The sequence below is a fragment of the Plecotus auritus genome, assembly GCF_963455305.1.
Source record: "Plecotus auritus genome assembly, chromosome: 13".
Classification (NCBI taxonomy): domain Eukaryota; kingdom Metazoa; phylum Chordata; class Mammalia; order Chiroptera; family Vespertilionidae; genus Plecotus; species Plecotus auritus.
In genome coordinates, this window is record NC_137779.1 from 13219045 (window position 1) to 13233130 (window position 14086).

Genomic DNA, 14086 nt, shown 5'->3' on the forward strand with positions numbered 1-14086 from the left:
TGAGAGGAGGGCTGGAGGCGATGGGTGGCTTTGAGAGCTGTAAAGGCAGGAGAAGGGACAGGATTAGGCTTATTATAATCTATACATATAAAAGGCTAATATGCAAAGTGTCCCCTCGGAAGTTCGATTGCACGCTATGACATGCACTGACCACCAGGGGGCGACATGGAATGAAGGAAGGCCCCCGACCAGCAGCCAGAACGCCCCGATCGGCCCTGATCGCCTGCCAGGCCTAGGGACCCTACCCATGCACAAATTTCATGCACCGGGCCTCTAGTCTAATACAAAGTCCATATTCAAATTTCCCCAATTGTCCCAAGAACATCCTTTATAGCTTCCATTATTGAGAAGAACAGGATCCAATCAAGTAATACAGGTTGCATTTCACTGTTGCATCTCTTTCATCTAGCAGATTGCCCAGCACACTGGTGTATTTCACAAGGCTGACCTTTTGGGAGAGTTCAGGCCGGTTGTTCTGAAGAATGTCCCTCGGTTAGGATTTGAGTGTTTGTTTGCCGTGACTGAATTTGGAGTAAACATGCTTGAATACTACATACGTGATGGTGTGTCCTTTTCAGTGTGGATGGGCTGTCCGGGGCTATGCTCCACCTTTCAGGACGAGGCTGGGCTCTTCACGACTGGCTTTGGCTATCGGGAAGTAGGTTGGGGTCTTAGGGGCCAGTCTCCGGTTTTAGGGACTAGTCTTGGCTCTTCATAACTACTGTCAACCCTAAGGGATTAGATTTAGCTCTTAGTTCTTGGCTGGGCTATTTGGGGTTAGGCTACACCTTTCAGGGCAAAACATTAGGGGGCACATGTTACGAAACTGAGTTCCGTCAGTTTGCTTGAGGCTGGGTTGAAATTTGGCCCAGCAAGTTGGTAATTGAGATGGTGTTGTCGGCTGTCAAGTGAGGGTGATAACAATCCTGGTTTCAAGAGGTTGTTTATATGTAAGGCACTTAAAACAGTGTCTGGCACATTGTAACTATTTGATAAATTATTAGTATTAATTTATTATCATCAATACTATAAAAATAGTAAAGCCCAAAATTTATAGAGATCTACTATCTGACAGGCACTGAGCCCAGCACTCAATTCTTTACCCACCCAGCACCCAGGACAAAGTATGACACAAAGGAGGCATTCAATAAATATTTGTTGGCAAAATGTCAGCTCTATGAGATGGATTTCTATTGATTCACAGATGAGAAAACTGAGGCTCAGAGAAGTGAAGTAATTTATTCAAGATCACTACCTTGCAGTAAGTAGCAAGAGCCCTGTGAACACAACCTTGTAGGCTTTGTAAAAAAAAATGAGGGATAGGAATAAGAATATGTTTTGTAAACCCTCCAGCACGCGTAGATGTGAAGAGCTGGATTTGAGCACCACGCACAGTGCTCTCACAATGCACACAGTAGGCGCTCAATAAATGTTAGTTGAATGAATGAGGACAGAAAATGAGTCAGCTAGCCCGGCAGGTGTGGCTCCTGGTTGAGTGTGGACCCAGGAACTAAGAGATCACGGTTGGATTCCTGGTCAGGGCACAAACCTGGGTGTGGGCTCGAACCCCAGTAGGGGGCGTCCAGGAGGCAACAGATTGATGATGTTTCTCTCTTATTGATGTTTCTATCTCTCTATTTGTCTCCCTTCCTCTCTCTCAAAAAATCAATTTTTAAAAAAGTCAGCTAGAGAGAGAGAGATAAACTAACTGGCCTTGTCCCTAGCTGTGGGGTACAGGGAACCATTCCTCCGCACAGTGCGCCAGGTGCAGGCACCACAAAACCGCTGGTTCCAGCAGGGTGTGGCTTCAGGTGACCTCGCCCACCGACGAAACCACGTCCCTTGCTCCTCCCATCGCTCGCGGACGGACCGACTGCGGTGTTTTGGCCCGCGGGCGGAGCCGTAGCCAAAGTCTTCTCGGGGGTCCGCAACCGGAAACCGGGTTTCCAGAATCCTGGCTGGAGGTCCAAGATGTCGGAGAAGGAAGGCGGGTCGAGCGGGGGCTCCACGCAGACCAGGGCGGTGACGGCCAGCGATGTCCAGGAGCTGATACGGCGCAAGGAGGAGATTGAAGCGCAGATCAAGGCCAATTATGGCGTACTGGAGAGCGTGAGTGTGGGCTCGGGGCTCCCGGGCGGCGTGGGGGCGCCCCGACGCCTCCGGACTCGGCCCCACCACCCGACCCGGGGGACTGGGAGGCCCTAGGCGCCGCAACTGCGGCCTCTGTCGGTGGCAGAGAGGCTCCTAACGTTGAGAACTAAACAGTGTGGGTATCCTAGCAAGCGTTTATGGAGCCCTTACTCTGTGCTGGGCGTGGTTTTACGTGCTTTCTTTCCACCGGTGAGCTCATTTCATCCTCGCAGCAACCCTTTGAGATGAGCTCTGTTATTTCGCCCATTTTAGGGATGAGGAAACTGAGGCGTTGCTTAACTTAGACCTGCCTCCCGTCACAGAGCTAATAAGTTTGCAGAGGCCGGGTGATTGACAGTCACCAGCATCACCAGGCTGTGTTGAACGTTTACCAGATGTTCCGGGTTTTGCTAACTCATCCTGATGGGGGGCAGAGCGCGCCGGAGCAGATGCTGCATTTCTGGCAAGTTATTAGCGATGCTGATGCTACTGGTCAAAGGACTGAACTTGGAGTGACAGTTAAGGCTCATTGTCCTTATTGCATAAAGAGGAAACTGAGGCCCAGAGTGGGGTGCACCCTTGCCTAGGATCTTGTAACTAAAAAGTGGCAGTGGTAGAGCTCGATCCTAGGTCTCTCTGGCTCCAAAACTGATAGTTTCCCTTAAGCCATCTGATAGTTTTTCTTTTTTTTTTAAAATATATTTTATTGATTTTTTACAGAGAGGAAGAGAGAGGGATAGAGAGTTAGAAACATCCATGAGAGAGAAACATCGATCAGCTGCCTCCTGCACACCCCCCACTGGGGATGTGCCCGCAACCAAGGTACATGCCCTTCACCGGAATGGAACCTGGGACCCTTCAGTCCGCAGGCCAACGCTCTATCCACTGAGCCAAACCGATTTCGGCTGATAGTTTTTCTTAAAACCACAAAGCAATTTATAGAGAAAGTAAGTTAATTACATCCTGCATAGGGCGGATGGGATGCATTTTAGGTAATGGGAGTAAGATGAAGTACTGGATGGAGGCCAGGGTACCATTTTACTGGGTGCTGACTGTATATGCCCGAAGGGTGGTGGATTATGAAGGGGAAGTCACTTGCTCAAAGTCACAAAGTGGGGTTTGGGCCTCAGGCCTGTTGAATCCAGAACCTGTGCTTTCAGGTGTTATGCCAGCAATTTCTTAAACTTAAATTACTGTCTACCATAAGCACGATCTGTATCCACATACTTCTTGTAGTGTTATCCCCTTGATGTTCTTTATTTTCATCCTCACCCGAGGACATGTTTTCACTGGTTTTTAGAGGGAGGAAGGGAGAGAAAAAGAGAAACATTGATGTGAGAGAGAACATTGATCGGCTGCCTCCCGCATTACCACGTGTGTCTGGACAAGGGTTGGAACCTGAAACCCAGGCATGTGCCCCGAATGGGAACTGAACTAGCAGCCTTTTGGTGTATGGGATGATGCTCCAACCAACTGAGCCACCCAGCCAGGGGCTCCTTGTATGTTTTACTTTAAGTTGACCCACTTTTTTTACTTAAATAAATTTATTTTAAAAGGAAATTTTACTATAGTTCTATAGCGTGTGAAAAAAATGAGAATCTCTTCCCTTAAATATAAGGTAAAAATGTACACATCAAGATGATCCATACAAATCTCCATTAACTGATGAGTGGATAATAAAATGTGGTCTCCATACAACAGATGTTATTTAATAAAAAGGGACAAAGCACTAACACACACCACAATGTGCATGAGCCTTGAAAGCAGGATGCTAAGTGAAAGAAGTTCATCAAAAAGGCCACATATCTTATAATTCTGTTTATACGAAATGTCTAGAATAGGCAACTCCGTAGAGACAGGAAGTAGCTTCGTGGTTGCTAGAGGCTGAGGGGAGGAGAGAATGGGAATGACTACTATTCGGTCCGGGATTTCTTTTTGGAGGGCGATGAAAATGTCCTAAAATTGATTGTGGCGATGATTGCACAACCCTGCAAATATTCTAAAAACCATTGAATTATACACTTTAAATGGATGGATTGTATGGTTTGTGAATTCTATCTCAGTAAAGCAGCTGTTAAAAACAAACTTGAGGCCCAGAGATAGCAGGTGATCTGTGGGTGATGTCACCAAATGGAGACTTTTTTCTTGACTATTGGAGGATCGGAGATCATTGGAAAGGGAGTTATTGAATGCCCTGTGTGTGAGGCGCCAGTGGTGTGGGTCCCCACTTTGGAAATCAGTATCTTATGTGGTATTGCTTCGGGAATGCCAGTCAACTCAGTCATTGTGGAAAGGCAGGCGGCTGATACAGGTGTGTAGCCGTGGGACATTCATGCAGCATCTGTAGAGAGTCCTGTCTTAAGGGACTATAGGGAACCCCCACCCCCCCGACTCCCTTGCCAACAGGAAACAGTCTGTGTAACCCAGTGGCTCCCAGAGAGAAAGGGAGAGAAGCAAATGCAATCCCTCCACCCGGTACCTGTGTGCGCTGGGCGCTGTCTCTGTGCTCTCTAGTAATTACCAGTACAGCCATTATTTACTACTGTGTGTATTCATTTCCTAGGGCCGCCACAACAAATGACCACAAACTGGGTGGCTTAAAACAAGATAAATTTACTCTCTCACAGTTGTGGAGGTTAGAAATGAAGTCCGAAGTCAAGGTGAAGGCAGGGTCTGAAGGGCAGTCCATTCGATGCCTCTCTCCTAGTTCCTGGTGGCTATCAGCCATCCTTGGATTGTAGCTGTTTTACTCCCATCTCTGCCCTCTACCTTCACATGGCCTTCTCTCTGTGTCCCAGATGTCTCTTTCCTTTCTCTTATACGGATACCCAGTACTGGATTTAGGGCCCACCCCAAATCTAGGGTGACCTCAGAGACCCTGAACTTAATTACATCTGCAAAGATCTTTTTTTCCAAATAAGGTCACATCCCCAGGTTCTGGGGTTAGGATTTGGACATATCTTTTGGGGGCCGCTGTTCAACCCACTTTGCATGTTCCTGACACTGTGCTAAGCACTCTACATAGGTCAACTCATCAATTCTTATCGTAAGTGGGCGGGGTGAGTACCTTTGTTCCCCTTTAATAACCGAGGAAGCTGAGGCTGAGGAGGGAAAGGTCTTAGCCAAGGCACCCAGATTGTTTGAGGCAGAATTGAGATCACATCAAAGGCTGTCCGACTGCAGAATCCCTCCCCTACGTCATCATCGGTGTATAACATGTTTCACTGCTTTTGTACATCATGCTCTGACTTACGTAGGAGAACACTAAAATGTTGAAAGAGATGTGTTGTTTCAAATAGGGAATACAGTCCCATGGTCAAAATTCAAAGGCTACTAAAGGAGGTAAAATGAAAAGTCTCTCTCCCTCGCCTGTCCCCCAGCCTCCCAGTTCCTGTTCCTCATGGGCCCTTGGTGATATCAGTGTGTCCTTCCAGGGGCGGGAGCCTCTTTGAAGGCCCCCTTAGGCCATCTTTTTTACATTCAGCAGAACCCAAGTTCGGCCACAGCTGGATGCGTTTGGGGCTTTCACTCCCTTCCAGCTTCCAAGGCTGTTGGCCAGATGTCAGCTGCCTGGAGGAGGAGGGTTTGGAGGAGCCAGAGGAGGCTGGCCTTGGGGCTCATGCTCAAAGGAGTCATTAGTTTTATCTGCACAGTTCTAACTTCAAAAAGGGAGAATGATTCACACAGTACTTGTATTTTTCAAAAAGTAATTAAAAAAACAGGGCCCACCGTAGAGGGTACTTGTGAGAGGATGTGGGTAACATACCGAGTCTGTGACACGTGGTCCACAGGTGGTCGCCTTCATTATGACTGCGAAGGAAAAGAGTCTGGGAAAGAGGACTTGAGGACTTCAGACCTGTGCGACTTTAAATTTTTTTTTTAATGTTTTTGTTGATTTTTCAGAGAGAGGAAGGGAGAGGGAGAGAGAGAGATACAAACATTAATGATGAGAGAGAATCACTGGTCAGCTGCCTTCTGCACATCCCCCACTGGGGATTGAGCTCCAAACCTGGGCATGTGCCCTGACCGGGAATGGAACCATGATCTTCCTGGTTCATGGGTCAGTGTTCAATCACTGAGCCACACCGGGCGGGCCTGTGCGATTTTTAAAAATCCACATTTCTTTCCTCCAGCTAAAAGGCGTTGGGATGAATGAGCCGCTGGTGGACTGCGAGGGCTACCCCCGCTCAGACGTGGACCTGTACCAAGTTCGAACTGCCAGGCACAACATCGTCTGTGAGTGACCCGTGGGGCCCCACCTTGCAGAGGGGGACATTAAAGGCACACAAATGAAATCACCAGTATCCCATGTTATCTGCTTCCCTCTCTTTTGCCGCGACAGGGTTATCTCATTGTCTCCACGGAGGAATGAGAGCTCAGGGAATGGGTTAAACTCAGGGTTCGGTATTTATAGCTTCCTTTTGTTTTTAAGAGCTTTACTTCATTCTGGAAACTTTATTGAAATAACAATAGAAACCCAGGTCAGATATTGCTGACGATCCTAATCACATCAATTATGTGTTAGGAATTATGTTTCGCTGTTGATGATAGTGACCCAGGAACAGGGAGAACAGAGGTGGGGCAGTGCATTAGTTTTCTGTTTCTCATATAACACATCACCTCATACTTAGTGGCCTAAAACATCACTGACTTGTTATCTCACAGCTCTGGAGGTGAGACCTTCAATGGGTCTCACTGGGCTAAGATCAAGGTGTTGGGCAGGGCGTGTTCCTTCCAGAGGGTCCGGGGCGAGCCCGGTTCCTTGTCTTTTCCAGCTCCTGGAGGCCGCCCCATCCCTTGTTTCGTGGCTCCTTCCATCTTCAAAGCTGACAGTTAAATCCCTCCAACTCCGAATCTGTCACATTGCTTTCTTTCATTTTGCCTCCCTCCTTCACTTAAAAAGACCCACGATGGCATCGGGCCAGTGATTCCCAGCCTTTTTTTGGCCATGCCCCACCTAAGTATCTCTAAAATCCTGATGCCCCCCTATGACATATAATTCTTCTTATTAAAAAAGTGAACTCCTATTCACATGAAGGAAGCCTAAAAGGCCATTAACTTGGTCTAAACAAGTTTCCAAAGAACATGGCATCCATGAAAGAGAAAAATGAAAGAAGAAAAGGACAGTTGAAGTACTGAGGAAGAAATTACTAAGAAATTGTTAAAAAATAATAATATGAAGTGGTATGAAAAAATAGCAAATAAAGTTTGAAAACATATAATAGAGAACTGAAATGCATAAATGTCACCATCATATGCATACATACTGTATCTGAAGCTCCTAGAACCATAATAAATGCAAAAATTCACTGTTAATAACTCATTCTCGAATTGCCCCCCTTAAAAATCAAATTGCCCCCCTGTGGGACGTGTGCCCCACATTGGGAACTACTGCATTGGGCCCACCCCCTCGATAATCCAGGATAACCTCATTCTCGGGGTCATAAACTTAATCACATCGACAAAGTCCCTGTTGCCATGTTTGTTTTTTGTTGTTTTTGGGGTTTTTTTGGATGCCCCCTGTTGCCATGTAAAGCAGCACAGTCACAGGTCCCGGGGGTTAGGACGTGGACATCTTTGCGGGGCCCTGTTCACACTGCCACAGGTGGGCAGCCAGTGGTCTACCACCAAGTCATATTAGAAGGGAATTATCTCCCTGACTGGTGTGGCTCGGTTGGCTGGGCATCATCCCTTGAACCGAGAGGTCGCCAGTTCGATTCCCGGTCAGGATGCATTTCCAGGTTGTGGGTTTGGTCCCTGGTTTTAGTGTGTACCTGAGGCACCTGATCGATGTTTCTCTCTCACATCAATGTTTCTCTCTCTCTCTCAAATTAATAAACAGCATTTTTTAAAAAGGAAGGGAATTATCGTCTACATTTTCTGCTTCCTGACTTCTGTTAACCTGTTTGAATCATGACTCCATTGAGTGTGTTTCAGTATAAGGCCGAGCATGTAGGAAGTGCTCATTGAATATTCAGTGAATGAATGAGGGAGTCTTGTGTCCTCGGCTGTCGTCCTTGGCCCCTGATCCGGTTTCCTCCTCCCAGGCTTGCAGAACGATCACAAGGCGGTGATGAAGCAGGTGGAGGAGGCCCTGCACCAGCTGCATGCTCGGGACAAGGAGAAGCAGGCCCGGGACATGGCCGAGGCCCAGGAAGAGGCCATGAGCCAAAGCCTGGGCCAGAGCGAGGGCCTCAGCCCCCCTCAGGCCTTTGCCAAAGTGAACAGCATCAGCCCCGGCTCCCCCGCGAGCATCGCGGTAAGCCAGGGTCTGTTACACAGCGGCTCTGTTCTGTTCACCACTGTATCCACGCATTCAGCTCAGGGCTGTCGTTGGCCCGTAGCAAACATATATTTTTAGAATATATTTTTATTCATTTCAGAGAGGAAGGGAGAGGGAGAGAGAGATAGAAACAATGATGAGAGAGAATCATTGATCGGCTGCCTCCTGCATGCCCCCCACTGGGGACCAGGCCTGCATCCCAGGCATATGCCCTTGACCGGACTTGAACCCAGGACCCTTCAGTCTGCAGGCCAGCACTCTAGCCACTGAGCCAAACTGGCTAGGACAACACAGCAAATACTTGTTGAAGGGATGAGTGCATCATCATCTGTATTCTTAGAATGAAAAGGTCACACTAGTGCCTGTGGTCAGCCTTGTGCCTATGGCTGCTCATTGGAGGGCAAACTTATTTAAGTTCTGACCCCTGAACAAAAGAGGTCCAGCCTGTCCTGTGTCTGTCTGCCCCTGAACCTGGGTCAGGACCCCAGAGAGCAGCAGTTGGCTTTCCCCCACATATCTCAAGGCCTCCACAACCACAGCTTTTATCAGACATTGGGCAGACCTGGCCACCTTCTACTAGATCTGCCCTAGAAGCAGCCCCCCCCCCCCCCCGGAGGAGGTGCCCAATTATCTGCCTTCTGCTTGACCTCTTCGCTTTGGGCCTGTCCTTATCCCTGTAGAAAACATGCTCTTGGCCTTGACATTCAGTTAGGTATGGAAGGGTAAAGAACACCAGAAGCACATCTAACCTCTAGCCTGGTTTTCCATCTCTTCTTTCTTTAGGGTCTGCAAGTGGATGATGAGATTGTGGAGTTCGGCTCCGTAAACACCCAAAACTTCCAGTCACTGCAAAACATTGGCACCGTGGTGCAGCACAGTGAGGGGGTGAGTTGGGGGTTACGTGGCATTTGGTCAGTAACCCTAGAATTGCCGGAATCATATAATATTTGTGCTTTTGTGACTGGTGTATTGCACTTAGCATAATGTCTTCGTGGTCCTTCAATGTTGTTATATATGTCAGAATTTTCTTCCTTTTTAAGAGTTGCTTTTTTCACTCTTTATTGATAGTATCCTTTGATGCACAAAAATTTTAAATTTTGATGCATCTTGTTTTAATTTTTATTAAAGTAGTACATACAGCCTGGCTGGTGTGTTTTATTAAAGTAGTACATACAGCCTGGCTGGTGTGTTTTATTAAAGTAGTACATACAGCCTGGCTGGTGTGGCTCAGTTGGTTGAGTGTTGTCACATGCACCAAGGGGCCGCCGGTTCAATTCCTGGTCAGGGCACATTCCTGGGTTATGGGCTCCATCCCTGATCAGGGGCATGTGGGAGGCAGCTGGTTGATGTTTCTCTCTCACATTGATGTTTCTCCCTCACATTGGTGTTTCTCTCTCCTCCTTTCCTCTCTTTCTAAAATTAATAAAAGCATATTTTAAAAAATACTAATACATACACATCGTTAAAAAGTGAATGGTATAGAAAGATATGGAAGTAAAGGTTGTTTTCTCTGACTCCTTTCTCCCTGGGAAGTAACCACTGTTCACAGTGTTTTGGTATACCTTCCAGACAACTCTGTGCACCAAGCAGTACATATGCTCTTTAGAAAATATATTCAAATGGGTTCATACTTAGTTGGTTTTGTTTTGTGTTCTAAAACTGCCTCATTCACTGTACTATATTTGAATCATACATGACTAAGGGATAGTTTGGGTGTTTCCAGTTTTTGAATTTATAAACAGTCCTGGGATGAACACTTGGTTCATATATCTTTCTGTATTTTTGCAAAATGTATTTTGTATGCACATTTTAATTTTAATATTTGTTAATCCTCACCTGATGCTCTTATCCACTGAGCCAAACCGGCTAGGGCTGTATGCACTTCTTAAAGAGTTTTTTTGGGGGGAGGGCGGGGAGATGTGTTTCTGCAAGAGGATGGTACCGATTTGCAGCCCCACTGACTGCTCTGAGAGTGCCACGTCACCCACCCACCAACTGCAGGCTAATGCTTAAAGTAAGCATCCTTGCTAACCTGATGGGCGAAAAGCCCGAATCGAACCTGGGACCCTTCAGTCTGCAGGCAGACACTCTGTTCACTGATGGAGCATCTCAGCATTTTAACCTGGATTTCTTTGAGTGCTAAGGAGGTTGAACATAAAACGAGCTCATTTTCCTTGCAGAAGCCCCTGAATGTGACAGTGATCCGCAGAGGGGAGAAACACCGGCTTAGACTTGTCCCAACACGCTGGGCGGGGAAAGGACTGCTGGGGTAAAGTACCTGTTTTGGTTCATTCACACGGCAGTGTCCATTGCATGTTTGTTAGACATAAAGCTGGGGGCGGGGTGGGGTTGGGAAATGATGGGAATCCCCAGGTGACCTGTAGAACTGATGATGAATACTTGTGGCAGGAATGAGACTATAGGTGCAGAGGTGGAGGGAGCCCTGGTCTCTTCGGGCATTTGCTCTACGGGACTAAAGAATGTAATTGAAAAGCTCAGGAGGGCTCACCTCCTGATCTCTCTGAATGGAGCCGTCTAACTTACGCTGTTTCTTTTCTTTTTTTCTTCCAGCTGCAACATTATTCCTTTGCAAAGTTGATTGTTCCTGAGAAACAGTATCAGGAAAGCATCTTCTGTGGCCCTAGACTTGTGTCTAGGGGGGATTTCTCCCTTCTCTTCTCTCCCTGGAGTTCTAGGATCTGGAAGCCTGAACTTCCTGGTGGTAGAAACGCCATGGCCTCCGAGTGCAATCTCTTGGGATTAAGGCATTGTTCAGAACTTGACATGTGCTTAGCATCTTTTCTGAATTAGACCATGGCCCCAAATGGGAATCTCTGATGGCAAGAGGGTGGGAGTTATTCCAACAGGTGCTGTCATGATTTATTCTTTTAGGAATTATTTTCTCCAAATAAACAGTTTTATAGTACTGATATGAGCATGTTGTCACCCCAGCTAAACTCCTTGTGGCCCTCTCAGACCAAAGCTTAGAACATCCTCACAGAAAGTTGGGCCCTGGCCGGTGGCTCAGTTGATTGGAGCGTTGAACTGATGTGCCAGCGTTGTGGGCTCGGTCCCCAGTCAGGGCCCATGCAGGGGTCATCCGATGAGTGCATGAATAAGTGGAACAACGGAACGATATTTCTCTCTCTCCTCTCTCTAAAATAATAAAAAAGAAAGAAAGAAAGAAAGTGGGATAGAATAGTAATTGTACCAAAGTCAAATTTGACCACAGTATTTCAGGAACATCCTTCTTTATGGCATGGGGTTTCCAGACACAGGCTGCCCTAGATACAGAAATCTTGTCTTCAGCACTTGGACCTCCAGAGCCACAGCTGCTCCCTTTAAGAATGTGACATGCAAATTCGTGAAGCATTTTATATTTTTATAACTTAAAAAAAAAAAAAGGGAAAAGAATAGATAAGCCAGGAGGCTCCCCAGGCAGCCCCGCAGGTGTCAGCTTTCTCATCCATAATCCACCAGAGGGCAGCAAGCTCCCTTCATTTCTAGAATAAAAATGTCTGCAGATTAGCTTCTAATTTGGCTTTTTATCGTTGAACCTCCTTGTCACGCCCTCAGCTCAGCACTATTTTATAAACTGCTAAAGTGGGCTTGACGCTGATGGGAACAGCAGTGTGTACGGATCTGACCGCTTGAAAATGCCGAGTCCTCCTTTTGTGTTCTCTCTAACACGGAAAAATGGATTTCAGGGATTCCTAGGGACTCTAGTCTTTCTCTCTTCACTGTATTCATTCCCACAGTTTGTGTAGACCCCTCTCTTTCAGAGATCTGGCACATTCTGCCAGGGCATCTGTGTCTCGAGACTGGATTTGCTTGGGTTGGATAAAGGTACCAGCTTGCCCTGATGGGAGTCAGTATTGGCCTGTGCTTCCTGCCATGGGTTCTCATGCTCAACTGGAAAGCCTTCCTGTGGAGGGTCTTCCCCAAACTGTTAACTCCAGCCCTACCTCCACGTGTATTCCCCTCCCATAGCCACAGTGTTGACCGAGCTTTGCTGTTTCAATTGGGTGTTCTAGTTCCAAGTGTTTTTCAATCTTTTTTTTTTATAAGCCCTAGACCAGTGGTCAGCAAACTCATTAGTCAACAGAGCCGCAGTTTGCCGACCACTGTCCTAAAATGGTAGCAGCAGTCTTCTGCATCGTGCCTTTGGCTGGTTTCCTGCAGGTCTTTGGGAACCTCGGGATGGCCAGGTGTGCCCTCTTCCATGAGATTCTAGGGGAGGGTCACTGGGAGGTAGAATGATCCTAATTTTTTAAAAATATATTTTTTATTAATTTGAGAGAGGGAGAGAGAGAGAAACATCAATGATGAGAGATAATCATTGCCTGCCTCCTGCATGCCCCACACTGGGGATCAAGCCTGCAACCCAGGCATGTGCCCTGACCCAGAATCCAACCGTGACCTGGTTCATAGGTCCAGGTTCAACCACTGAGCCACATTGGCCAGGCTATCCTAATAGATTTAACCAAACTGGATTTGCAGAAACGTTTTGTGATAAGAACAGCAAGATAATGTAACCTCTACTAAAATCTCCCGGCTAGCTAAAACGCGCTGAACACTTTGCTCCGGTGAGAAGGTGTGGAAGACATCTAGGTGCAGCATCCGCGAGACCGGGAAATTTAGTCTGCTTTTGGAAAAGAGAATTTTCTCAAAACATTTCATACTTCACTTAATCTTGTTAAACCTTCAGGAAGTCAAAACTGCTAGTGTTTGCCGCTGCAGTTTCTCAGGGGATGGCGCCATGGGAAAAGTGGATGGAAAGAAAGACCAGAAAAGCCAATTTCGCCGCCCCACTCGCGGTGGCGCCTCTCCGGGGAGACCGGCAGGGGGCGCGCGGGCCGGCTCGCGGCTGCTTTCTGGGCACGTGACCACCGTACAGCCCTTTCGCTTTACGGCACGTCGCCTGCCGCTGCGGCGATTACCATGGGGATGGGGCTTGGGTGGCAACCGTAACTAGGGAGCCGGTGTTGGAGAAAGTGGCTGCTGGGAAGTGGCTGAGGAGTCCAAGCGGCAGGACGACCCTGGCCTTTTGAGCACCTGGCTGGGCGCGCTCTGTGAGTCAGGGTCGCAGGCCACGCGGTCCGCGCAGGGGGTGCCCAGCAAAGCAGGACTTGGTGCCTCGCGGGGTGCTCACCCGAGTCGGGCAGGGCCGGGCCGGGGCGGCCCACAGATCACACACCTGCGCTTCACACTCCCCTCCTTTCTCTCCCCCTCGCCCTGGCATCCAGATTCACCCGCCAAGTTTGGCATTCGGAAGAGGCTCTGTGCCAAGGGCCCGAGACTTGACATCAGTAATTTTTCAGGTGGAGGAGCAGAGCGGGAGGAGGGTCTGCTGCTTACCAGCTGTGTGATCTTGAGTAAGTCACTTCAACTCCCAGAGCCGCAAATTCTCAAGTTTGTTGTAAGGAATAAATGAGAGGAAAAAAGGCTTTTAAACAGCTGCTACCATTTCTCAAGCACTGTGGGCCACAACTGTGTTGAGCATTTTATCTATATCATATAATCTTCACAATAACCCCAGAATCAGGAGTTATTATTATTATTTCTTTTAAATATATTTTATTGATTTTTTACAGAGAGGAAGGGAGAGGGATAGAGAGTTAGAAACATCGATGAGAGAGAAACATTGATCAGCTGCCTCCTGCACACCTCCCA

General features: G+C 47.5%; 2 protein-coding genes across 3 annotated transcripts in view; both read left to right on the forward strand.

The window, feature by feature from the left end:
• The first annotated feature begins 576 nt into the window (after nt 1-576).
• Nucleotides 577-11348, forward strand: PSMD9 (proteasome 26S subunit, non-ATPase 9). The gene is made up of 7 exons (XM_080649524.1): nt 577-658; nt 1205-2109; nt 6264-6366; nt 8178-8389; nt 9197-9298; nt 10594-10682; nt 10985-11348. Exons 2-7 carry the CDS (start codon nt 1972-1974, stop codon nt 11010-11012), a joined length of 672 nt encoding a protein of 223 aa, XP_080505650.1. The 5' UTR covers nt 577-658; nt 1205-1971; the 3' UTR covers nt 11013-11348.
• A 2034-nt stretch (nt 11349-13382) lies between these two features.
• Nucleotides 13383-14086, forward strand: part of CFAP251 (cilia and flagella associated protein 251) — a 47940-nt gene continuing 47236 nt past the window's right edge. Inside the window, exon 1 of one of the 2 annotated variants that reach the window (XM_080650128.1) lies at nt 13383-13485. The gene's annotated coding sequence lies outside the window, so the exon portion shown is untranslated. Of the gene's footprint in view, nt 13486-13700; nt 13789-14086 lie in introns of those variants that run through there. The other variant, XM_080650129.1, reaches the window with a different exon arrangement.

What these genes read in the sequence shown, in the direction of transcription:
- PSMD9 (XM_080649524.1), top strand. Translation starts at nt 1,972, where the DNA reads ATGTCGGAGAAGGAAGGCGGGTCGAGCGGGGGCTCCACGCAGACCAGG. An exon ending in GCTCCCCCGCGAGCATCGCG is followed by an intron (nt 8,390 to 9,196) that starts GTAAGCCAGGGT and finishes TTCTTTCTTTAG; the next exon opens with GGTCTGCAAGTGGATGATGA. An exon ending in GCGGGGAAAGGACTGCTGGG is followed by an intron (nt 10,683 to 10,984) that starts GTAAAGTACCTG and finishes TTTTTCTTCCAG; the next exon opens with CTGCAACATTATTCCTTTGC.